Here is a 27,762-nt window from a genome sequence, read left to right as displayed (position 1 = left end):
ATCACACCTCACCACATCACTCCACACCGCACAAACTAGCACTGACCACTTCCCAGCACCCACACCATCATCCAAACATCTACACATGCACACACCCACACGTCAAGGTCCCCAGCCCCTCACATTCACACTCACGCGCACCTTTGTTTGGGGATCACCACTACTTTATTATCTCTCCTTCCTAGCTCTCATGTCTGACCACCTCTGTCCGGCCATCGCCATGATTGACCGCTAGCCACTAAAGCTTCTTTTTATACTCGCTCTGTTTATTTTCTCGTGTTCCTTTTTGTTGAAGAGCGTAGGCTCGAAACGTAAAAGACTTTCTCACCTTCTCGAATGTTAAACTAATACACCTGTTTGTTGTTTACACACCTGTCTTCGTCTTCTGTTGTTTTTTGTAAATTCCAATTATGTATGTATATATATATATATATATATATATATATTATATATATATATGTACACACACACACGCGCGCACACACACACACACACACACACAACACACACACATATATATATATATACACATACAGTGGTACCTTGACATACGAGTTTAATTCGTTCCGTGACGGAGCTCGTAACTCAAATTACTCGTATGTCAAATCAAATTTCCTCATTGAAATAAATTGAAATGCCATTAATCCGTTCCGGGTCCTACCAAAAAAAACACCGCAATTTTTTGGGTTACGTATCTTTAAATAAGAAAAGTGTACTTATAAATAACGAATATTGTATATAAAAAAATACAATAGAATGTACTGCAATAAACTGGTTTGGTTAAGTACCATGTACAGCATTTACTTTGGAGATCAGACGACTTGATGACGCTGACAGAGGTGGAGGAAAAAGGCTGAACTGAATAACCGAATCTTATTCGCTGATGTTTGCCTTTTTCATCACGCTTTCTTCACTTTCATCCGCGAAAGTTTTCGATAAAAACCTGACCAGTAAGGTCTGTTTCATCCTCACTTTCAGAGTGTTTCTGAGATGAGCTAGGTAAGTGTCATTAAATAGCGCAGTCGCACGCCCAGTTTCAACTTTTGAATACTGTCTGAAAGTTTCTCCCACATTCTCAACATTTCCTTTATTGCACTAGTAGAGATAACCTCCTCCGCCTCTTCCGTGTCACCTATTTCCTGAAAAACCTGTGTGCTGATGCGTATGTAGCTGCTTTAGCTCTTACATTGTCAGTTCCTCAGAGAACCCCTCGTGAACTCATTGATGTCACCTTCTTCTACGTCCAGGCCCATAGACTTGCCGAGGGATACAATCTCCTCCACCACTACCGCTTCGGCTTCGACTCTTTCAAAGTCCGTTTCAGACACAACCTTAGGCCATAGCTTCTTCCACGCAAAGGTCAAGGTCCTCTTTGTAACACCCTGCCAGGTCATATCGATAATTCTGAGGCATACCACGATGTTATAATGATCCTTCCAGAACTCTCGAAGGGTGAGTTTTGTGCTCTCTGTCACCTCAAAGCCACTGGAACAGGTGCTTGGTAAAGAGCTTCTTGAAATTAGAAATCTCCTGCTGGTCCATGGGCTTCAGGATAGGGGTGGTGTTAGGTGGAAGGTAGAGAACCTTTATAAACTTGAACCCTTCTAAGATATCATCTTCGAGGTTAGGTGGGTGAGCAGGTGTATTGTCCAGGACGAGAAGGGCTTGCAGATGTAGTTTATTTTTACCTGGAGATATGTCTTAATGTCAGAATCAAAGACCAAATTCACCCACTCCAAGGGCCTGGGTTACTTGGTAATCCACGCCCTTGGATTTCCCCTCCTTTCTTTCAGAATCTTATGTGACTTAAAGACCGGGGTTTTCCGAAAGATAAACGAGCAGCGGTTTAATCTTGCAGTCGCCTCTCGCATTGGCGCACAGTTCGAGGGTTAGCCTATCTTTCAGGGGTTTGTGACTTCGCATCTTCTTCTCCTCTGCCATTATGTAAGTCCTTGGCATCTTCTTCCAGAAAAGTCCTGTCCCGTCATCGAGGGGCACTCCGAAAAACTGACAATGGAAGAGCTAAAGGAGCTACAGACGCAGCAACACACAGAGGTTTTCCAGGAAAAGGTTATCTGTACAAGTGCGATAAAGGAAATGTTGAGAATGTGGGAGAAACTTTCAGACAGTATTCAAAAGTTCTAACTGGGATTGCGACGGCGCTATATTTCCGGCAAAGGTTTTGAGATAATCCTCAGCTGCCTTCATATCCGCAGATTATAGTCTCCGTCTCGGTATCTCTTTCGAGCTGCTTCTAGGTCAACCACGCTATCAGCAGCTTCTCCATATTTTCATGGATAGATGTCTGCTTTTTAGAAATTATTTTGACACCCTTGACTGGCGTTATAGCCTTTATCGACTACTTCTACTTCAGTATGGTGCAGATCGTAGAAGTGCTACGCTCGTACTGCTTTCATGTCGATTACACGCACACCTTGGTCATATTTTTCAATAATTTCTTCCTTTATGTCAATACACATCATCCGCTTCTTCTTCTCATTACTGTCTTTCGCACTCACCTTCTTCGGACCCATGGTTGGAAAAAGGGAGTTTTGCAAAATAACCGCGAGCACAATTGCGAGCACAGCATTGATACTTCTGTAGCCAGCAACGACTAAGTAAGCATTTTAACACCCGTCTAGTTTACAATCTACACACTTGTTAACGCGCACGTGTGTCTTGCTACCGAGTGAGACACGGGATGCTGGGTTGATGTTACGGCATTCTAGCGGTGGGGTATCTGAAGCTGGCTGGTAACCCGAAATTTAGCTCGCGACTCAAAGCAAAAGATCGGCCGTGAGACGGCTCGTATTTCGAAAAACTCGTTAGTTGGGGCACTCGTAAATCAAGGTGCCACTGTATATATGTACACACACACACACACACACACACACACATACATACATATATATATATATATATATATATATATATATATATATATATATATTGGTAAAAACGGTAAGATAACAAAAGAAAGAAAGAGACCTCAATATTATGTAAATAGAGGAAATATATATATATATATGTATATACATGCACACATACATATATATACATACATTTTAAAGTTTGGCTTTGAGGATATCACAAAAGACCTAGCTGGAGGTCCAACCTTCCGAGTTCTTTTACAAGGATTAGGAAAACTGGAGGACCACTGCAATAAGTGTGTGAATCTGAGAGGACAATATATTAAATAAAATTATAATTAACTGATACTCTTATATTTTCTTTTACCCAGAGCCAAAAGCTTTTCAGCACCCCTCGTATGTGGAAAGCATCTAAAGCATTCATCCTTTAACTAGGACATGATAGCCTAATTGTTATTGTTGTTTAGTTTCAGGCCAAACCTGAGAGTGCAGACCTATGATCAAAGGCATTCTGATCGTGATTAGTCCGCCTTTGTAGGAGTGTCTTAGAACAACATTATTTGACATGTCTTTCCCGTCTTCAAGTCTGTAGATGCGAACCTGAGGGAGATTTTGTTGCTATTTCTAATGGTTCAAATGACCACGTAGAAGCTGTTATCTACATCAATATCTGGCACAGTCACTACACAAATTAAAAATAAATATACCAGATAAGCGAACGCTGAATATAAAATATGGCATTAAAAAAGACGTAAGTGTCACGGCTAGAATGTCGATCGAACGAAAAATCTCAATACGAAGAAAATCTCTCTCTCAGTACATGATGCTTTAGGCTGAGCTTCGTCATTCAGCCGGTCACCCTGGGTGCCATAGGATTTTTGCACCAGTGTTGATCTGGGGTTAAAGAACAAAAACTTCCTAATACTTAGGAGGTCTGTGTCATCGAGAGTGTCACGATCGCCTACATCTCGGACAAAAGCCATTGCCAATGGTATGATAGAAACAAGTCCCCTCTCACTTAGTCACCCACAGCTTTCTCAACTCGCCAGTCCGTGCTCGACCTTCATTTATTTATTTATTTATTTTATAAATCTAAATGTCCGTGTAAACCTGGTAAGCCACAATAGACTAAGGAAGGTATAAGATATAACTCTTTATACAAAAGAATAGAACTAAAATAAACACAAAAACAAGAAAGAGAAAAAGGGGCCAGAAAAACATATAACGAATGCTTAAATGATTTTGTTAAATTTTTTGTAATCTTCATGAATTGGAAGACGTTATTTTATGGCTTGTGGATCCTTGAGAATAAATTGTACTTCCAGACCTTGAGAATAAATTGTACCTCCAGACCGTTTTAGAAATATCCGATCTTTCGCACTCTCTCGAAATAGGTCATTTTTGCTTTTGAACAAAAATGCCACCAATTTTCTTAATAGTTCATTTTAATTCTTTGCTGGTTCTGTGTATCACATGTGATGCACAGGATAGGCAAAAGGATAAGAGAGATGTATTTCCCTGGAGTTCATGAATTATATATAATACACAATCCTAATTTTTCTGCCACCAGGGTAACTTGGGACTTATGAAAGGTAAGTTTTCTATTATTAAGAACGCATGAAATAAGGGGTAACTAAAAGCCCAAAGGGTAACTAAAAGCCCGAAAACGAGCATGGATATTTAGAGTAAATTTATGAAAATGCTTTAGACAGGCAAATGGTTAATAGCATAGAAGGAGTATTGCATAGATCTGTTCCTGGTAGAATAATAATTCAAAGGAATATATATTTCTTTACTACCCACAAGGGGCTAAACATAGAGGGGACAAACAAGGACAGACAAAGGGATTAAGTCGATTACATCGACCCAGTGCGAAACCGGTACTTTATTTATCGACCCCAAGAGGATGAAAGACAAAGTCGACCTCGGCGAAATTCAAAGGAATATATATTTCTTTACTACCCACAAGGGGCTAAACATAGAGGGGACAAACAGGGACAGAAAAAGGGATTAAGTCGATTACATCGACCCAGTGCGAAACTGGTACTTTATTTATCGACCCCAAGAGGATGAAAGGCAAAGTCGACCTCGACAGAATTCAAAGGAATATAGCCAGTGCGAAATCATTGGTCAACGCATTTTTAAAGACATCATTTAAATTCAGATACACCAGTTAACACTAAGCATAACAGTTGATTTTACATGCGGGTGGCATATATGAATAATTATTTCATCTCTAAAAATATATTCTCTTTCCCAGTGTCAACGAACACTAAATACATATATTTATTTAGTGACTTAATAATCTATTTTTGCTTCGGCAGGTAGAAGACCTACTTCAGTGACAATTGCACAACGTGAATAAAAGATGTCAGGAAGAGAGATGTCACCTGTAAATTACAGGAAAAAAAACAAACAAAACAACAAAAAAATACAACAACAACAACAAAGTAATATTAGTCATTGTCTAAAATTGTTTTGTTTCGTTTCGTTTTGTTTATTTTCTCATCGCATATTTATTTCTAGTTAGCTTTTTAATGGCCCGTGTATTAAATATGTTAACACCATCTGACGTTGTTAAACAGTATGTCATACGTAAATAAATCTATCAAAAATGACACAAATTCTTCACATCACAAGTAATGTTTGCCATTATGTTAACAGTGCCATCTAAGAGTTATTTATTCGACCTTTTACTCTTTTTTGTATTTTATTTATTCCTCTTTTTTTTTACGTTCTTTCTTTAGATTGATGATATCCGCTATAATAAAGAAGTGTCAAACATTTCTTTGTTATGAACCCTACCGAGCAAAGAATTATAAACTCGTGGAAATCATTTCAAGAATGATAAATGGAATTGTACAAAAAAAAGTGACAAAATGAACACTGCTTCATGTAATGCTGGTGGTATTCTGTGTGCTTATTTCAATGAAAAAAAACAAACAAAAAGCGCGGGAGCAACAACAACAGCAACACAGCTTGCACAATCTCGTACACACACATACTATATCTACTGATAAACACACACGCACGCACACACACACACACACACACACACACACACACACACACACACAGTATTCCTATCTACATGTATTTATCCGTATTTGTGATTATATGAGTGTGTATGTATGCATGCCATCTTTCCTTCTTCTCCTAATTTGTGTTTCTTTCTCTCCGTTGTAGCTGGAACAAGGAAGGCGTGTTCTTGTCTGTCTCCTGTCCAAGCTTGATTTACGCGTTCGCCACCACAACCTCGTTAAGGCTTAGCAGCCCTTCGTCTTTGTTTTCACTGTTCTGTTTGTGTTACCAATTTTGACCCTCCGCAAAATCCCAAATTTTATTCAATTTGCTTTGTGGTAGCAACTGTTTTATCGAAAGTGTATATTGTTGTTAAATGCTCGAAATACGAGAGTAGAAAACAGCCAACAACTGACGAAGAGTCGTTCTTTATGTCGTTTGTCTTGTTTTCTATTTGTGTCTTTCATTGTTCGAAAAAATAGTTTATATTCCATGTACTCGTACTTCGTAATTTTTGTTGTACATGTTTCATGACGTCCTGTGCCCACATATGCATATATATATATATATGTATATATATAGAAAGAGAGAGAGAGGGGGGAGGCAGATATGTAAATAGATATACATATATGTACATATATACTCACACACACACATACATACACGCATAACACATTCTTACACGCGCATGTGTATTTGAGTATATGTATGTATGTGTAATAAAGAAGACAGAAAGTTTGACTGTTTTCGCATCCTGCATTGAATATGGTAACGCTAACTTAACTATTTTTATTTAGTGCGGATGGTGTCAAGAGTAATTCATTCGCTATGTTTTCTCTCCTACACCTTCACGGACACAATATTGTACAAATAATTCTCTCATCTTTACTTCGATAATTACAATAAAATCTATCGTCACTGAAGAGGTTTAATAAATCCGGAACGTGAACGGAATTGTCGTGCGTACCCTCTATTCATTGCAATTACCTTTTTAGTGCTTTGGGACCGAGATGCGACAATTAACAGCGAATTACGTGTGCGATACATTTACTTTGTGGCACAAATGCAATTAGTAAAATCACGAACATCACTTTATGCTTCCCTTTTTTTCCCCCTTTTTTCTCTTTTTCGTTTTAGGAAATAACATTCCCAAGACTCAATCTACTAAGTCAATAGTAAAACAATTGCTGCACGGTTAAGAATTTCGCTTCGCAGCACGTAGCTCTAATTTCGATCATGTTGCACGTCAAGGTAAATATATAACTTCCGAAATAGCCTCAAATTGATTTATCTCTTGTGAGTGCAATTTTCTCGACGAAAACAATGTAGAATCTCGACACATACACACACAAGCGATTACGTATGTGCGAGTATACATGTTTCCGTACGTATGTGCGGATGTGCGTGCTTGTCTTGCACCGATGTATATTGATGAAGAATGGAGAAATCGGCGAGAAAACCGAAAATCCACCGTGTTGTATATGAAGTTACGATATTTGCTCAGCACCAAATTACGGATAGACTCGTCTCGTTCTCGCTTTCAGAAATGCAATGTGTCTGTCGATCAATCTGTTGGAAATCTGTTATGAACGACGCTATTGTTCACCAGCCGCGATGTTAAAAAGAAATAAAATGGCATGATAGTAAAGGAACTAGCAGCGTGAGATGAAATGGCTTCAACCGGGATTGAAGCATCATAGTGATATTTACCTGTTGGTAGCTTAACTCTTCTCTACATCACCCGTCACGCCGGGTACAGAAACTAAATAACACTTAGTAAACTATTTTAAGTATTTGTATAATGAAATGCGGTTTTATAAAAGCCCAATGAAAATCGCAGTCCAGAATGTAAAACGTTGGACAACCAGTTAAAGATTCAAATGTTCGTGTGCAGTTAGAGACATCGCGTTGTATCCATGGGAATAACATCACTCGTTAGCCGAAGCCACCTTTACTCTACATATGTATTATAACAGATTTTATTGACGTTGTTATTTAACCCCAGGTCATCATCGACCTATGATCAAAAGATATTCCTGTCGTGTTTATCCTATTGTTTTGTCTTCTAGACATAATATATCTAAGATTATATTATCCAGTACGTCACATAATACTTTAAGATCTAGGTTAGGTTTAAAGGAGATTTGGCTGCTTTTTCTAAAACATCGAACGACCACATTGCAATTACCTTTTTGGCGCCCAGGGACCGAGATGCGACAATTGACAACGAATTACGTGTGCGATACATTTACTTTGTGGCACAAATGCAATTAGTAAAATCACGAACATCACTTTATGCTTCCCTTTTCCCCACCGTTTTTTCTCTTTTTCGTTTTAGGAAATAACATTCCCAAGACTCAATCTATTAAGTCAATAGTAAAACAATTGCTGCACGGTTAAGAATTTCGCTTCACAGCACGTAGCTCTAATTTCGATCATGTTGCACGTCAAGGTAAATATATAACTTCCGAAATAGCCTCAAATTGTGATTTTACTAATTGCATTTGTGCCACAAAGTAAATGCTTTGAATTTGAACAGCTTCTCAGCAGAAGAGGAGCGAGATTACAAAACGAAGGGTATGATTTTATCTTTTAAAGAACAGTAACGGTATAAGAACAATGAAAGTGTCGGAATCGAAACCAAGTTTCGCAATTACCCATCCGTTCTTGATTTACTTTTACACTGGAAAACGAAATAAAAAATTAATTAATCATCAACGCGTTTCGCCATTGTGTATTCCAGCTGTTCGATCAATTGAACTACCAACTCGTTTAAGTGTAGTGTAAACGAATGAGAATTTCATGGAGCAGTCATCGACAAACAGCAGCCAGCGGGACTTACTGAACGACACGCCTAACCAAAAATTACCTTAAATTCTTTTACTAGTGCGGTCCACCTGATGACGAGCCATGTCTGATATGGTCCGCTTCTCGAGAAAAGGTTGAGCGTGTCCGTCGTAAAGTATAAGCCCTTAAACATAGTTCCTGAAGCAAAATCAGCGTGACTCTGTGTGTGTGTGTGTGTGTGTGTGTGTGTGCCCGCACGCATGAGTGACAAGTGTAACCCTTTGAATTACATAGCCTACGTAAAGTAATTGGTTTGAGCCGAGGATGTTTTAAAAGGGCTTCCCAATGATACCAGTAAGTTTGGAGCTCATGATTACGAAACGAACCTTTTAACCACTCGACCATAGCTGTGCCCAATGTCTGCTATATTACGACACGCATCACACAATCAACTGAAAAAGAATGACTACTTTTGATTAAAAGAAAGTGAATTCTGTAGAGATGTTCACGACATTTTCAAAAGCAACTGGAAAATGTTTACAATTGAAAGTTCTCGAAGTATGACGGCATTGATGATATGACAGCGGATAAAAATAAAGGTTTGTGTGTCTGATACAAATTCCAACATACATTCATATAAATGGCCTTTCATGATGAACGATGACTAAACTACTCGAAACATTTATCTTCGTCAGAGCTAATAATGGTTTCAGATTTAAGCAGAAAGTGGATAATTTTGAGAGAAGGGTGTTAGTCAATACTATTAACCCCAGAACTTGACAACTTACATTATTTTATCAGCCAGAAGGATTTGAACTTTAAAACAAAATACCACAAGTCGAAAGAAATACCGCAAAGTATTTTTCTAATGATTCTGCTGGGTCGCCGCTTTCATCAATGCTAAAAATGATTTCTACCATTGAAGCAAAGCCATACATTTTGGGAGTAAGTGGATATAGTCTGGTGTATAGCAATGAGAAGGAGAAGGTACGACAAATATCTTCGTACCTGTGCAATGAGAACCTTTGCTATGCTACTGGGTACAGCCGATTAAATTAATCTCAGTCTTTGACTGTTCCTCATATCGACTATCTTCCTGGATTGAAGTCAGAATGTAAAATGACGTAACTAAATCATGCGAAGTATTTTGTCCGACACTTTATTGCTGTTTACATTAGGTGCAAGACCAGAAATTTTGGGAAAGTGGTACAACTGAATATATCGAACACAACAATTGACTAAGGTAAAAGTTAAAGGTAAAGTTACCTTCTTGAGTCATACTGACTCATAGGGGCTGGTTTCCTAGTTTCCATGCCGTATAAATTTCCTACCTTGACGGGACGCCGGTCCGTCGCAGGATTACTCATTTTCACTCGCTGAATGGACTGGAGCAACGTGAAATGAAGTGTTTTTCTCAAGAACACAACACGTCCCCCGGTCCAGGAATCGAAACCACAATCTTATGATCATGGGTCCAATACCCTAACCACTAAGTCACACGCCAGTTGACTAAGACAAAGTGCTGTTTCGAGTCGTAGGTCTCATAAAGCCGGCCACTCGATTTTCATGGAGTATAAGTGACCGAGATTGGGACGCCGGTCCGTTGGAGGGTTACTTTTTTGCAGCTGAGTGGACTGGAGCAACGTGAAATGAGTGTATTGCTCAAAAATACAATGCACGTCCAAGTCTGGAAATAGAAACCCTGATCTTGAAATTGTGGGTACAACATCCTAACCATTAAACCACGCAACTTCCCCCCAGCAACTGATTGACACTTTATTTTATCGACCTCAAATAGATATAAACACACTTGATCTCAACGAAATTTGAATCCAAAATGTAAATGGTCGAGAGAAATACTGCCAGGCGTTTATTCAATGATCTAATATTATTTATCAAATCAGCGCTCCTTGGAAGTACCATTACTATAAATTCTGGTATACTGTGACATTCAACCATCTATAATTACTTTTAACTACGAAATAAAAAGCAGTTAGCTTGTTGCTTCGGTTCAGTGGTACATAGATCAGATCAATAAGGTATTGTTAGTGTATTATCCCATGGATGTGTGGTAAGAAGGCACAGTTGTTTGGTAAGAAGCTTGCTTCTCAACAGTATTGTTCTGGCTTCTTTCCTACTGCGTGACACCTTGGGCAAGTGTCTTCTACTATAGCCTCGGGCCGGCCAAAGCTTTGTGAGTGGATTAGGTAGACGGAATCTAAAGAAGCTCGTTGTGTGTGTGTGTGGTGTGTGTGTGTGTGCGCGTGCGTGCGTGTATGTATGTATATATATATATATATATATATATATATCCAAAGAGAGAGAGAAAAGGAGATGTGTGTGTGTGTTTGTCTTTGTCCCACCGCTTGACAATTGGTGTTGGTTTGTTTCCGTCCCCTAAACTTCGGTAAAAGAAACCTATAAATTAAAAGTAGGTAGTGGGATCGATTTGTTTGACTAAACCATCAAAGGGGTACCTTAGTGTGACCGCAGTCCAATGACTGAAAGAGGTAAAAGCTATACTATATCTTAAAGACGTTTATCTAATCAAAATATTTCAAGCATTTGACGTTCAACAAAATCCAAAAATAATTAGTTTAGATTAGGCTTTCATTTTACTTTTTTTTATCAAATCTATGAATTGACGATGTGTACTTGATTGATTCTTCTGTGTATTACCAGTACGCAAAGCCGTCTTAAGGCGTGGACATATAGAACAGTTGCCCGGGAGGACTCCTGGATCTCGGGGCTCAGTTCTGATCCTTGTATGTTGTGATTTGTCAATAAATAACTATAAAATACCCATTCTATTTATTTTTCCTGGGTGGGGGTCTATAATGCTGTTGGAACGGCCCAGCTAGGAAAGGCAATGCCCACTGTGATGAAATTTGAACTCGGAGCGTAAATAGTAATACAAACTATTGTTTCTTTAAAAAATATTTCTTTGCAATAGAAGAATCTATAAAATATTACATACTTTGATTGTGTGGAAATTTGAGAATTGGCAGAAGAAACTAATTAGTCGTATCTTATTTTCATTTTCAATGTTCTAAATTCTATTTTTAAGTTTCGCTGGAGTTGACTTGGTCTCCCAAGCCAAAGGAGTTGGTAAAATAAGTACCAGTTTTGTATTGGGGTCAGTTCAATTGTCCCTGCGAAAATATGCCCGAGGCCTAATGAAAGGAAAATACTGTCACTCCAAGCCAGTGTTCTAATTATGCAAATATATCGAATGTCAGTTTATCCTTTCAGGACAAACAAAATATTTAAGAGTAAGTTGTAAGATCAACATTTAGTTAGCGCAGACACAACTACTGTTAGCCACAGAGAACATAAAAACTATTAGACTGTAAGATTTGCATTTAGTTATTTAAAGTTAGTACAGATATTATCAATATTAAGTCTCTCTCACACACACACATACATACAATAACAAGCAAAAATTACTAGACTATAGCTTCTACGTATATTTAGCGTTAAACAACAAACGGAATTCTCAGGCTATATATTCTGCGTTTAGTTGAAAGTTACAGTTGGCCATCTTGCTAAAATATCTGTCTGTCTGCTTGTAGATGGCTGTGTCCTAAGAATAGGCATTTAATATTGAGGTACTCAGTCCATAAAGCTGTATACAGAGTCACCATGTAAGTAACGGACTAAAGTATTCCTTTAGTTTTCAAAGACAGTTGGACGAATCAGCAATAGACTTATCTTTCTATGAAGAGAGAGAGAGGGAAAGAGGGGGGAGTGACGGAGAAGGCGAAAAAGAGGAGTGTGTGTGTGTGTGTTTTTTTTTCCTCTGAATTACTTAAAGTTGTTTGTCATGTGTTGGCGAATAACCTGCTAGATTAATATTTATTTCATTATTTCTTAATAATGAGGTCAAGACCGAGTCCACTAATGAGCTCGGGTTATTTCAGAATCTACAAACACGTGACTCTGCGTATATTCCTATAGCCAGTCCGCTACTGCAGACTCAAATGGAAATGAATGAACGCAATAAAAGTTGCGATAGTTTCACACCTCAGCCAATCCAAAGTCTTCTTCTCAACTATAGGTGATGTGCTGAAACACCGTGCTTAAATAAGGTTCAGCCAAGACACACAGAACCATTCCCTCCCAGCACACACGTTCCCAGATATTCGCTACACTGGCTGTGTGTTGATTAAATCACAAGCGTTAAATGAATGAGTCTCTTCTTGGCTACACAAGAAACTACCACCAAACCATACGGTTCTAACCATCCACTCCACCAAAGAGCTGTCATTTAATTAATCATATGAATAATTTTGTTTCAGATGTAAGGCAAATAACTTCGCATTTCTTAGTGGCCTAATTTAGCTCTTCCTATTGCTGTTATTATTGTTTCGTCGTCGTATTAGTTATTGTTGTTGGCTTAAATTTTTGATTGTAACGAAATCAGAGAGGGAAGACTTCTGCTTTTGATATTTGAAACAAGAACTCCAGCTGTTTTTATAATTGAATAGCTATGTCTCTAAATTTAACTTGATATACGGTGAGAATCTAGTCGTATGTTAATGCTGTTTAAGAATCCAACAATTTCTAAATGAGCAAGTTCTTACATACTGATTAAACTAAGAAATCGATATTCCCTGTGATAAGTCTTTGGTGTAGTGGTTAGCTCTGCTACATGGCTTATAGCAAACGCGATGTTCGAATCCTGTAGGTAGTGTTATAACTGTTATGGGGGGGGGGGGGCAGTATTACTGAATGATTAAGAAGTTCACTTTGCGATCATAAAGTACCGATTTCGATTCCGCTGGGTAACTGTAATTTTCCATAGCCTCGGCTTGACCCATTCCTTGTGGGAGAAATTGAGTAGTTGTAAACTGTACAGAATCCCGTTGTATGGTCTGCACCAGCACTTCAAAACTTCAGCATTGTCACTGATTCCGCTTGAAAATTACATTGAGGGTGCACATATCACTGGTGCGTAATTTATCGACCCCGAAAGGATGAAAGGCAAAGTCGACCTCGGCAGAATTTGAACGCAGAACATAGCGACGGGCGAAAGAAATGCCGCTAGGTATTTAGCCCGGCGTGCTAACGACTCTACCAGCTCACCTCCTTAATAATAATAATAATAATAATAATTTCAAAGACAGCCATTTTGGGGGAGGGGATGTGACGATTACATCGACCCCAGTGTTCAACTAGTACTTAATTTATCGACCCCCAAAGGATGACAGGCAAAGTCGACCTCGGCGGAATTTGAACTCAGAACGTAACGGCAGACGAATTACGGCTACGCATTTCGCCCGGCGTGCTAACCTTTCTGCCAGCTCGCAGTCTTAATAATAATAATAATAATGATAATAATACTAATAATAATAATAATAATCTCTGATTCTGGTACAAGGCCAGCAATTTTGAGGAGAATGATTAGTTAATACCTATTTCTTTACTACCCACAAAGGGCTAAACACAGAGAGGACAAACAAGGATAGACAAACGGATTAAGTCGATTGTATCGACCCCAGTGCGTAACTGGTACTTATTTAATCGATCCTGAAAGGATGAAAGGCAAAGTCGACCTCGGCGGAATTTGAAAGACGAAAATACAGACGAAATACTGCGAAGAATTTCGTCCGGCGCCCTACCGTTTCTGCCAGCTCGCCGCCTTAAGTTAATTAGTTAATACCATCAACTCTGTTACTTGACTGATACTTTATTTTTATCGATTCTGGTGGGAGGAGAAGCAAAGTAAACCGCAATGGGATTTAAAACCAGGAAGTAAAGAATCGGAAGAAATAATGCAAAGCAATAACAATAATACGTTCTGATGCTCAAGATAAACTTACATAGCTCGGATTTAAATAAGATATAACCATGTCCATCACTAAGGGGTTGCACTGGGCAGCACACTACTCAATGTGAGCACACTGCCTCACTATTCAATGCTGCACCCTCAAATTTACACTTACTTCGAAACTTCACTTTAGCAACCCTAGTGCTCACTCAGAAAATTTTCTGAAGTAACTCTAGGCATCAAAGTTCGGTGACGAGCCTAGGTCAAACCATTGATTATTAATTAAAATGATTGCAGGAAGATTTACTGTAAACGTTGTATAAAGTTGCTAATGTAAAGCTTTATTTACTGCAGGAGTTTTGCAATAAGGAGTTAATTCGATGCAGGCCTCATGAAAGAAAAGATTAGTTCGATTACCATGAAGTTTTTACTTATTAATTGACTCTCACTCAAGGTTTTGTATAGTTTTACACACACACACACACGACACACACACACACACACACACACACACGCACGCACGCACGCACGCACGCACGCACGCACGCACGCACGCACGCACGCACGCACAAACGCACGCGCGCAAAACATGCGTTGTTTATAAAAAATAAAACTTATGACGTTTGTAGTTCAAGCCTAGCAAACCTGCCACCGAAATGGGAATAAAACAAATATTCTTTCATATATAATTCTAACCGGACACCTGGCATTTCCCGGGAAACAGAATGCTGATTTAACCGCTTTAATTGCTAACTTCACTGCGACACCTACTGCTTCTCTCACATTTGACTAATTGGTAGCTCCACTCCTTGTTTTGTTTTGGTTTTTTTTTAATACATGGCCTCAGATCAAATCTCATACCTGGCAAGTACACCTTCGTAGAATTGTAATTCTGTATAGATACATTCTTTGAAATACAACGTTTATATTCTATGTAACAGAGTTACGAGGCTGAATGAGAAAGTAAAGCAAATAAAAATTGCATTATTTTCTGCTTCATCCTCGTTCAAAAGATTATTATTATCTCCGGAAAAAAAAAAAAAAAAACTTAAATAATTCGGGATAAACAGCGTTCTTAGTTTTTGCACTTTAAGCATTGACAATAAAAAAAACAAGCTCTGGCTTCCGACACGTGCGTACGCGTGTCTGTGAAATACTCAGCTACTTACACGCCCTGTCGGTTCCACAGTTCTCCCAAAGGACAACAGTCTCTATTTAACGATAGCCGATGTAAAATATTTACATTATTTACATTTGACGGATATTTGTCCTCATCTTGTTTGTTGTTAACACGTTTCGAAATTTCCCCAAGACACCTGATGAAGGCTGGAGGGTATATCAGCCGAAACATTGTGTTAGCAACAAACAAGATGAGGACAAATATCCGTCAAATGTAAATAATGCCGATGTAAATGTTGGTCAATTTCTCCAGTCATGTTTACATCATATAAAGAGGAAGAGGGAGGGAGAGGGGGAGAGAGGAAGAGAAAGAGAGATATTAAAGGAAAAATACAGAGTTGGCATAAGTGATAAAGGATGAATGCTTATTCTAGGCTTGGTAGGAGGCAATGAGTAAAGGAACGTTACACAATCACACGCACGTACACACACACAAGGTGAGGGAAAGTATCATATGTACAGTGAAGAAGGAGGAGGAGCAAATTACAGTAATGAATATTTTGCTTTCGAAAATTAGTAAGCATTTCATCATCTTGTACAAGCACCAAGAAATTTCCTTTTTTTTTACTTTTTACTTATCTCAGTCATGTGACTGTGGCCATGCTGGAGCACCGCCTTTAGTCGAGCAAATCGCCCCCAGTACTTATTCTTTGTAAGCCTAGTACTTATTTTATCGGTCTCTTTGCCGAACCGCTAAGTTACGGGGACGTAAACACACCAGCATCGGTTTTCAAGCGATGTTGGGGGGACAAACACAGACACACACACACATATGTATATATATATATATATATAATGATAAATATCAAAGTGAGTTATATACAGTAGCAGTAACACATCGTGACGTATATTTGCCATTTCAATATGGCTACCCCTAAGGGTGGATGCTACTGTAGTTTTTAGCCCCAGGAGGACACACTCTCCAGCTGGCCATAGACACACTTTCTGTGTCCTGTCAGTATTTGCAAAGGGAAGTCATCCTTACATACACACGCATACACGACGGGTTTCTTTCAGTTTCTATCTACCAAATCTACTAACAAGTCTTTGGTCGGCCTGAGGCTATAGTAGAAAACACTTGCCCAAGGTACCACGCAGTGGGACTGAACCCGGAACCATGTTGCTGGTAAGCAAGCTACTTACCACACAGCCACTCCTACGCCTATATTTGGTAAAGGCTAGATTATAATTATTGTAGGTATCCATATTTTTTCGATATCAACTATCGTGGCAAAAGTATACTTGCAAAGTTACTCGTCATATGAATACTGTGGAATACTCAGCCACTTACACGCTAATTCAATAAGTTTTGTCATTCAGGTGATCATTTACTCCTTCTTTGTACACACACAGAATAATTCACTAAGAGGCCCCTTTGCGTACAGCTGTTTGTAGGAGAAGCAAGGCTCTTCCGGTTACAGTTTAGCTGCCTTCAAAGTCTGATCTTGAGATTAAGCATATGGCAATTTGGAGCCTCTTAAAGTGAAGTCTCTCAATGGTAGGTCGAAAATACAGTGGAGACCCTGTATGTAAGGAAACGTTAACCAAAGGTCATTACGCAAAAATATTACAAAATATCATCTTGAAGTTTGTAAGAAATTATCCTTTTCGAGATATTAAGCCCTTACATACAAATGAATATACAATAGAAAAAAAACCTCTGCTTATAAGAAATATGTGGAAGATATTTTGTTAATGACACTGTTAAGAAAAGCCAAAAAAAATGTAAACTCAAAAAAAGATGATTCATTGGGATATATGTGAGAAATCTTACACATTTTGTTATTCGTAAATGTAGTTATACGGGAAAAAAACCTTCCAGCAATTGTGAAATAAGTGAGATATATTTAATATTATTTTAACAATGTGCGAAAGAATATGTAAATACTGGTGGCATTTACATATTACGGCCAATGAGAAATATAAATATACAAACATACGTTTACTTATACAACAACCATGCCCATTTAAGCGCACACGCACACTCACTAACGAGTAAAAGCAATGTCGAGATTGTGATGACATTTGGTCGACAACTGATGAAGGATTGTCTGCGTCCGTTGCGTGTGGTTTTTCTGTTTTCCAGGGAATCCCTTTGCTATCCTCATGTGTCACATTTACATTGATAGACAGACAGATAGATAGATAGATAGATAGATAGATAGATAGATAGATGATAGATAGATAGATAGACTCAAAAAAGTAACTTTGGAAGCATTTTCAGCGTGAAAATGGAATAAAAAATGTGATACATTCTTGAAGATGTAACAAGGAGTGGCTGTGTGGTAAGTAGCTTGCTAACCAACCACATTGTTCCGGGTTCAGTCCCACTGCGTGGCATCTTGGGCAAGTGTCTTCTGCTATATCCTCGGGCCGACCAATGCCTTGTGAGTGGATTGGGTAGACGGAAACTGAAAGAAGCCTGTCGTATATATGTATATATATATATATATATATTATATATATATATATATATATATATATATATATATACATATATATATATATATATGTATGTGTGTGTTTGCGTGTCTGTGTTTGTCCCCCTAGCATTGCTTGACAACCGATGCTGGTGTGTTTCGGTCCCCGTAACTTAGCGGTTCGGCAAAAGAGACCGATAGAATAAGTACTGGGCTTAAAAAGAATAAGATCCGGGGTCGATTTGCTCGATTAAAGGCGGTGCTCCAGCATGGCCGCAGTCAGATGACTGAAACAAGTAAAAGAGTAAAGAGTAAAGAGTAATGGGTGTATTTGTCAACAAGATCTCAAAATACACATATTCAATAAATACTAAATATAATGATTTTATGTTTCCCCATTACTTTTTCATGCACATTTTACTTAAGAAGCAACAGCGCTGTAGTATGTGCTTAGGAAAAATTCAGAATTTAATTCAAGCAGTTTATGATAACAACAATGATAATAAGCAGTGGCTCTCATGGCTTCTCATCTTAACTGATTGGAAGTGTTATCATGTACATTATTTTGTCTTGGTATAAAAGATGGGCTACAACAAATATTCTGCTCAATACCACAGATTTGCTTGTCAGTTGTTTGACCTTAACCAGTTGAGCATGTCCCTTAGTGGCTGCCGATATGTGCATCTCTGATGACGAGCAGAAATAGTGGTGAAGCATCACAGCCATGTGTTGAGAGGAAATCTTTGGGGGTTTGGATAATTCACCTTTGGAAACATGGGTGTTTCGTTCAACATCCTTAAACAACCCTTATTCAAGGGCCTTTTGAGTGGGATGGGCTACTCAACCTGAAGAAAATTCTAACTGAGTCCCACCTGTAAGGTCATGCGCTGTTTATCTTGATATGAGATCACCATGTCCCGCACATATGGCTGTGATGCATGTGCCTGGTGTACCCTTATCAGACGGGTAGTCATGATGGATATACTGGATTTCGTATATTTTACTCCAGTGTCACTTTGATGGCATGAACTGCTCTCTCACTCAATAATAATAATAATAATAATAATAATAATAATAATAATAATAATAATAATAATAATAATAGTTTCTGTTAAAAGCACAAGGCCTGACATTTTAGGGGGTGGCTAGTCGATTATATCGACACTAGTGTTTGTCTAGTACTTATTTTATCGATCCCAAAAGGATGAAAAGCAATGTTGATCTCAGCAGAATTTGAACTCGAACGTAATACATAAATATATAGGCGAAAGCGTAGCTGTATGGTTGCTTCCCAACCACGTGATCTTGGGTTCAACCCCACTGCGCGAGATCCAAGGGAATGAAGCCAAGACCACACAGTCTTCTGCTATGACCTCCGAATGACCAAATCTTTACAAGTGGATTTTGTAGGTGGAAACTGTAAGAAGCCTGCCGTGTGTGTGTGTGTGTGTGTGCGTGTGTGTGTATATACATATACATATATATATATATATACGGTGAGAGAGAGAGAGAAAGACAGACAGACAGACAGAGACAGAGAAATAAATAGATAAATAGTTATCTGTGTGTGCTTTTGTGTTGCGTTTCTCTTCCATACCACTTGACAACCGCTGTTGGTTTGCTTACGTCCCCATAACTTAGTGGTTTCGCAAAAGAGATCGGATAGAATAGGTTCCGGGCTTTAAAAACAATACGTTCTGGGGTCAATTTGCTCGACTAAACCCTTGAGAGCGATGCTTCTATGTGGTTGGAGTCCAATGACTGAAACATGTAAAAGATAGAAGATAAACGATATGGTATTGCCTAAGTGTCCGTTTGGTAGAATTTGCGCAAAGTCAAGGGACTGTCATACATTAGACGAGTACAGGTTGTGCCCATGAGAATATAAGGCTTATTGGCAGAGACGATCCAAGTTCAAATTCCGTCTGAGACGTTTTGATCAGAGTCGATATCAGTCGATATCAGTCAAGTGTGGAAGATTGGCTGAATTTTCTGAGTGTCGGGCAGAGTGTCTTGCGGTTTCTGCCACACTCATTGCTGTCTAATAGTAGCGATCATGGCGTCACTGGTGCCAAGGTGTATCGAGTCAACACGTAAACTTTCCTTTGGACAACATCAGTCGTGTGGAGTAGGGAACCTTGTGTGTGTATATATATATATATATATATAATATATATATATATATATATATATAACTATCAGTCTTATCCCGAATAAACCTTGCCCATGACAACATATTTGGATGAGGGTACATGGTGAAGGCGGCGAGCTGGCAGAAAGGTTAGCACGCCGGGCGAAATTCGTAGCCGTATTTCGTACGCCGCTACCATCTGAGTTCAAATTCGCCGAGGTTGACTTTGCCTTTCATCCTTTCAGGGTGGATTAAATAAGTTCCAGTTACGCACTGGGGTCGATATAATCGACTTAATCCGTTTGTCTGTCCTTGTTTGTCCACTCTGTGTTTAGCCCCTTGTTGGTAGTAAAGAAATAGGTACATGGTTAAGCTTAACCGCCAGAGGCCTTAGTGCACACACACACACACACACATACATAGGGAAGGTATCCAGCCCTCGAAATCAAGCCAAATGACATGTAGGAGCACCTGGTCCTTGCGAGTTGTTGCTTCAACTAGGAGGCGACTGTGACCGTAATGACTCGTCCAACTCAAGCTAGCATGGAAAGCGGGCATAAAATGATGATGATGATGCATATATACCTACACATACATACACGGAGGCACCTGCCTAGTGGCTAGAACAGCGGAATCGCTGTTGAGGGATCACGCGTTCGAATCTTAGACCGGGCGACGTGTGTGTTTATGAGCGAAACACCTAATCTCCACGCGGCTCCGGCAGAAGGTAATGGCGAACTTCTGCTGGCTCTTTCACTACAACTTTCTCTTATTCTTTCCTCGTGCATCTAGCAGCTCACCTGCGACAGACCGGCATCCCATTCAGGTGGAGAACCTATACCCAATGAAACCGGGAAACCGGCTCTTATGAGCCAGGCATAGCTCGAGAAGGAACAAACTACAAACAACAACATACACACACACACATATATATATATATATATATGTGTGGTGTGTGTGTGTGTGTGGTGTATGTATAAATACGTGTGTATATATATATATATGTGTGTGCATATATATATGTGTATGTGTGTGTATATATATATATATATATATATATATTATATATATATATATATATACATCTCACACATGCATATGTATATTTACACACACGTGCTTTCAGACTGCCCATGCAATAATTGTAATATCAACGGAAATGTGTGCGCGGCTGAGGATCATTGGTAACCAACCTATTGCGTCAGTCTACAAATAGGTTTCGTGGTAGCTCTCTAATCAATGCTTTCTCTTCAGTTACTATGCAATATTTTGTAACGCTCTGGCTGAACGGCTCTATCATTATTAGATGGCCGACAAATTCAAGAAAAGTTCATCAAATTTGTAACTCTTGAATGTTTCGTCAGTTGAACATTCTATTGGTCCAACGCAAGTATCTGTTCAAGATGATGAACGCTCTGTCATCTGCCAAACGACAGACAGAGAATGTGGAAAAGGAACTTCAACTCATTTTTGATCTTGTCTATCGCCGAACGATCTGTCAACTCTTTCATGTGCTCGGAATCAGTTGTGGAGTTTAGCAAGAGATTCCCACAGAAACCTGAATATGTCTTGCGCTGCTACGGCATTTGTCCCCCAGCTTTTTGACATCCGCTGAAACCAGCGCTCTTTTGAAGGGATTGTTTGAGCTTCGTGAAAAGCGTAACGAAGATTCATACTACTACTAAAAAAAAAATGGATCGGATTGACATGGGTTCCCTAACTGTACTAAAAAGTACATAAATCATTCTTTTTTCATTTTCCATAGACTGTATGAATATAGAATAAGTACAACAGCTCTTCACTTTGGCGTATGCATATGTATATATATATATATATATACACACATATACATATATATATATATACACATACATACATACACACACACACACACATACACACATACAGAGAGATAGATAGATAGATAGGCGTAGTCAAGGTCGAGTGGTTACGAACCTTGCTTTGTATCATGTGCCCCCTCCCCCCAACAGTTCGATCCCAGTTTCGTACCGTCTTGGCATCTTGGGGTCCTGTCTTTTACGCTACTCGTCGATCGATGCAAACCTTGGGAATGAAAATATCAAAATGGGTAGACGGAAACTGTTTGGAATCGCAACAAATGGAATCTACGCGGAATTTTAAAGTTCGGCCTTGTCACACTCTATGTTACGCTAATTTCTATTTGAGAATTATATTAAGGGTACACATGTCGGTGGTATACACTATGAATAAATAATACAGTTGATCCAAAATTGAAGACACCCATCATTGAAATCGACGAAGCATGAACATTTAATAATCTATAAACATTAAATTATTGAAGTGTGTGTGTGAGTGTATGTATATATATATATATATATATCCTATTTCAGTCATTGAACTGTAGTCACTCTGACGCTCTGCTTTGCAGTGTTTAATGAAATAAGTCGATTCCAGAACATTAATTTTTTAAAAGTCTAGTACTTTTATCGGTATCTCTTGAAGAGCAACTAAGTTACGGGGACGCAAACAAACCAGCACCGGTTGGCAAGTGGTGTGCAAGGACAAATAGACTAACACAGACGCGCATATACGCGCACGCACGCACGCACACACATACACTCACACACACACAGAGATACGACGGATTCTGCACAGTTTCCGTCAACCAAATACATTCACAAGGTATTGGTCGGGTCGGGGTCATAATAGAAGACAGTTGCCCAAGGTACCGCAAGAGTGACGCAACCCGAAACCACGTGGCTTCGGGTTCCTTAACTAAGTTAGCTTCTTAACCAAAACCCCATGCCTCATGGATCGCTTGTCGTTCGACGATGAGGATTTAGTTGTTACCGCAACAGAATTGCCTGCTCCTCAAAAAACGTAGCAGTAGCTAAGCGTCCCACAGACACGCGTACCCTTAAACGAAATTCACAGGTACGATCAGCATGACGTAATGTCTGTGGACAAGACTGTATCTTTTGAATTACTAGCACAATTCGCCTGATAGGCATCTATATAGTTTCCGGTTTTCCAGTTTTACTCTCAAGGCATTGATCGACACTGGGCTATAGAAAATGACATCTGCACAAGGTACCACGCAGTGTGGTTGAACACGGTACTTGGTGGTTCCGAAGTCAGCAGTATATATATAAAAAATGGGACAAGAATGCAAAACATCCAGGCAGTTAGGTGATACAAAAAAGGGACAACAAAACATTCAGATAGACGATACAAAGAAAACGAGGACGGTCATTCGGAGTTTTCTTTCTTCAGTCGAGTTCCAGATTATCTTTGCAATTTCGGCTGGTAATACTCGAGAAAGAGAGAGAGAGAGAAAGAGTAAGAGAGTGAGAGAGGGAAAGAAAGAGAGAGAGGATGGATTAGATTGAACAAGAGGAGACACATGGGATAACGAACCACTGAAAAGGTCACAGGATGTGTGAAAAAACAATAACAATAAAGCAGAAGTAACGATCAAATGTAAAGTGCATGCGTTTAATTGACAATAATATGACCACCCCCTAGTATAACAATATATATATATATATATAATATATATATATATATATATATATATATATGAAATCATAAACTTTTAACGAAAGATTGTCCCACGCACATACACACACACTCGCGTATTACAGACGTCATATACTAACATCGAAGCATTCCTGTGTGTGCATGTATATTATATATATATATATATATATATATATATATATATATATAGTGGCACTCCGTCGGCTACGACAACGAGTGTTCCAATTGATCCGATCAACGGAACAGCCTGCTTGTGAAATTAACGGGCACGTGTCTGAGCACTACACAAAAACACGTGTTCTCTTAACGTAGTTGTAAGGGGGATTCAGTATTACACAGAACGTGACAAGACTGGTACTTTGAGTTGTAGGTACAACTCATTTTTGCCAGCTGAGTGAAGTGAAGTAACGTTAGGTAAAGTGTCTTGCTTAAGGGCACAACGCGCCACCAGAAATAGAACTCAAGTGGGCCTAATAGCCTAACCACTAATCCACGTACCCTCAAGCACACTTACACGCGCGCAAACACACACACACTCACAATACACAAAAGCATAGCTAGCTAGATAGGTAGAGAGACAGACAGATAGACAGATAGATAGATAGATAGATAGATAGAGAGAGAGAGAGAGACAGACAGACAGACAGACAGACGGACAGATAAATAGAAAGACAGACAGACAGACAAACAGACAGATAGATAGATAGACAGACAGAGACAGACAGATAAATACAAAAGAGACAGACAGACAGACAGATAGATAGATAAATATATGTAGATAGATAGATAGACAGACATACAGACAGATAGATAGATAATATATATATATATATATATATATATATATATATATATATCTATATATATATATATATATATAGATAGATGATAGATAGATAATAGATAGATAGATAGATAGATAGATAGATAGATATAATCCAAGGTTAACTCACCGCAGTCAGCGAAGCGAAGCACAGACCTCTCTTGTCTTCTCTTTCCAGCAAAAGTTTTATTTAGTTCCAGCAGAAGGAGGATAAATAAAGTGACGAAACTTTTCATGGTGATGTAAGTCAGCACTAATTAATACAATACGAGATAAATAGGTAGATAGATAGATAGATAGATAGATAGATAGATAGATAGATAGATAGATAGATAGATAGATAGATTGATTGATTGATTGATTGATTGATTGGTTGATTAGTAACCCGGTAGATAAATAAACCGGTAAATCGATCGATTATGAATCTGATAGACACACCTTTCTCTGGCCAAATATATTTAACTTTTCTCTTTCCTTAAACTTTCTTCTCAAATCTCCTCCACCGCAGCAACCGGTGCAGCTTCCACCGTAAGCTGCTACTGCTGCTGTTGCTGCTGCTGTTGCTGTTGTTGTTGTTGTGGTGGAAGTGGCTTAATCTGTTGTTGCTTTATGAATCGGGGTGGTGGTGTATTTGTTTTATTACTGTTCTTCACATTCTCTTTCACGTGGTGGTGGTGGTGATGAAGGCTACGCCGGCGACGTACTGTAAGTGAATTGGAGTAGTAGCTGTAGTGCTGGTGGAAGTAGTGGTGACGCAGTTTATTATGTATTTAATTAATATTGTCGCCGTAACTAGTGCACGTTGTTGTTGTTGTTGTAGCAGTTGTTATTTTAGCCTCAGTGCTGTAACAATGATCAAAATGTGACAAGGGATCAAACTGACAGACCCCAAGACAAAAGACGTCCTAACCGCGACCACTCGGACTTTCATTCATATGCTAGTATAGTTTAAGACTTCGTTAGCCTTTATATATCTCTCCTTTTCTTTCCTTTTTTCTCTTTTTTGTTTGTTAGAAAATAAAGTGTTTTCCGAGAGATTTAGCTGTTGTTTCTAGCAGGTCAAGAAACTACGTAGAGGCACCTTCGTTAGTTTCGTGTTGTTTGTTATAATTCTTGATGTCAGTTTAGCTATTATTGTTTCGCTTTTGCTGTAAATTGTTTTTCTTACACCTGATATAACCTCCTTATGCAAATGTTACAATTAACGTAGTTTTTAACCCCTTAATTATTGATATAGTAAATGTAGTAATAATTTCTCCTTTCTTCAGATACTCGTGTGTGTTGTTGTTGTTATTATTGTTGCTGTCGTCGAGCCCCATGTCAGACTTGACTGAACAGGTTTATGAACAAATGTATTCTAGGCATCCTTGTTTTCTTTTTCTTTTACCCCCTTCTTTCAAATATACTGACTTCATCCGAAATATTCCTCTTTTCCCAAGAGAGATATCAAAGAGTGATTTAAAGTAGATTAGGTTACTGTTTCGAGCAGCTTCAGTGACCGGCACATTCCCAGCAGCCTGGTGGTATTTACACTGTTATTGATATGGTCATTATAATTATTGCAAGCTTAATAACAGCAGCAGCAGCAGCAGCTGAAGCAGTATTACCAATCGTTGTTGACGTTATTGTTGTAATACAAGTCACAGAGTTTTTTTATATTACTAATTGCTGTTGTTACCTAATAGCAATAAGAGTTATTGTAATAGTGCTATTAGTTCTATTATTATTGTTATTTGTTTCTACTACAACGTTTCTAGTAGTAGTAGTAGTAGTAGTAGTAGTAGTAGTAGTAGTGGTAGTAGTATGTTACAAGTGTTCGCTGCTGATGCTGTTCGTTGTTATTGTTGTTGTTGTTGCTTAGCCCCGGGTCAGTCCGGACCGAGTAGATCTATTATGATCGAAGACAATCCATTCATGATCATTCCATCTTATTTTCAGATAATATCACGGCTATTATCCAAAAAGAAAAAAGAAAAAAGAAAAAAAAAACGTGTCCTTTTTTCCTTTCTATATCAAGACAGAGGTGTGGCTGTGAAAGGAATTTGGTTGCTATTTCTAGCAGGGTAGCAGGGTCGTACAATGTGATTTCGTCGGTGTTGTTACCGTTGTTGGTGTTGAAGTTGTAATATATAATATATGATTGTTGTAGTTGTTGTTGTTATTGACGTTTCTATTTGATTTGATGACGGCTTTAACCAAAGTGATGTCTTAAGTTTGTTATTGCAGTTAATGTCATCGCCTTATTTATATATATATTGACTTACTTCTCCCCCACCTCCTCTTTCCCCTCTTTCCCCACCCCCAACTAACAACCACACCCAACCATCCGTCCACCCAACATACTCCCTTTCACACCCAGAACTCTATTCTTCACCACTTCCACTACCTCGCACCTACCATTTCCCTCGATCACATCTTCGGCCACCACCTTTTTTCCTGAACATAAACTCATACACACGTGCGCGCATACATGCATTCATACATACATATGCATGTCTATATATATACTTACACACACACACACACACACACACACCACACAAACACACACACACATATTTATAGATAAATATACACATGCGCGTGTGTGTATATGTAACTGTATATCATATATTTATATGTGTGTATATATAAGTACATATTAATGCGCATGTGTTTTTTCTATGCATACACACACACACACCACACATATATATATATATTATATATATATATATATGTATATATATATATATTTAATATATATATATATATATATATATATATATATATATTATATATATATATATATATATGTTATATATATATATGTGTGTGGTGTATATATATATATATATATATATATACATATATATATTACTTTATACCCTTTTTTATTGACTATATATATATAATATATATGTATATATACATGTATGTATGTATAATATTATATTATACACGCACACGTAGTCACACATCTCTTCTTTCTCGACATTCCTCTCACTCTCTTTCCGCTCTTTATCTTCTTTTCCCTTTTTTTTCTCCCCCCCCCATCTATGCCCCCTCCTTCTTCTCTCTCTCGAGCCAACCATGCGACATGCTGGAAAGTGCAGTCAAATTTCTTTGAAACCACATCTTACCGTCCCGGACTTACAAAAAGGTATTGCGTTTGATAAAATATAACTGGGTTCTCTTCATATAGAAAGAAAAAAAAAAAGACAGAGTGGTCACGGATGGAGTACCTCTGATGGTAGGGC

At 38.5% G+C, this 27,762-nt stretch overlaps 1 protein-coding gene across 1 annotated transcript in view; it reads right to left on the bottom strand.

Annotated features, from left to right (window-relative positions):
* The window catches only part of LOC115214095 (ganglioside GM2 activator-like), a 53,648-nt gene extending 26,920 nt beyond the window's left edge, over positions 1-26,728 (bottom strand). The window contains exon 1 of the mRNA XM_029783148.2: positions 24,654-26,728. Within this exon, the coding sequence (XP_029639008.1) occupies positions 24,654-24,759 (106 nt within the window). The 5' untranslated portion in view covers positions 24,760-26,728. The remainder of the gene's footprint in view (positions 1-24,653) is intronic.
* Positions 26,729-27,762: the final 1,034 nt, after the last annotated feature.

The sequence above is a fragment of the Octopus sinensis genome, linkage group LG7 (assembly GCF_006345805.1).
Source record: "Octopus sinensis linkage group LG7, ASM634580v1, whole genome shotgun sequence".
Taxonomy (NCBI): domain Eukaryota; kingdom Metazoa; phylum Mollusca; class Cephalopoda; order Octopoda; family Octopodidae; genus Octopus; species Octopus sinensis.
This window is presented reverse-complemented; position numbering and strand designations above follow the sequence as displayed.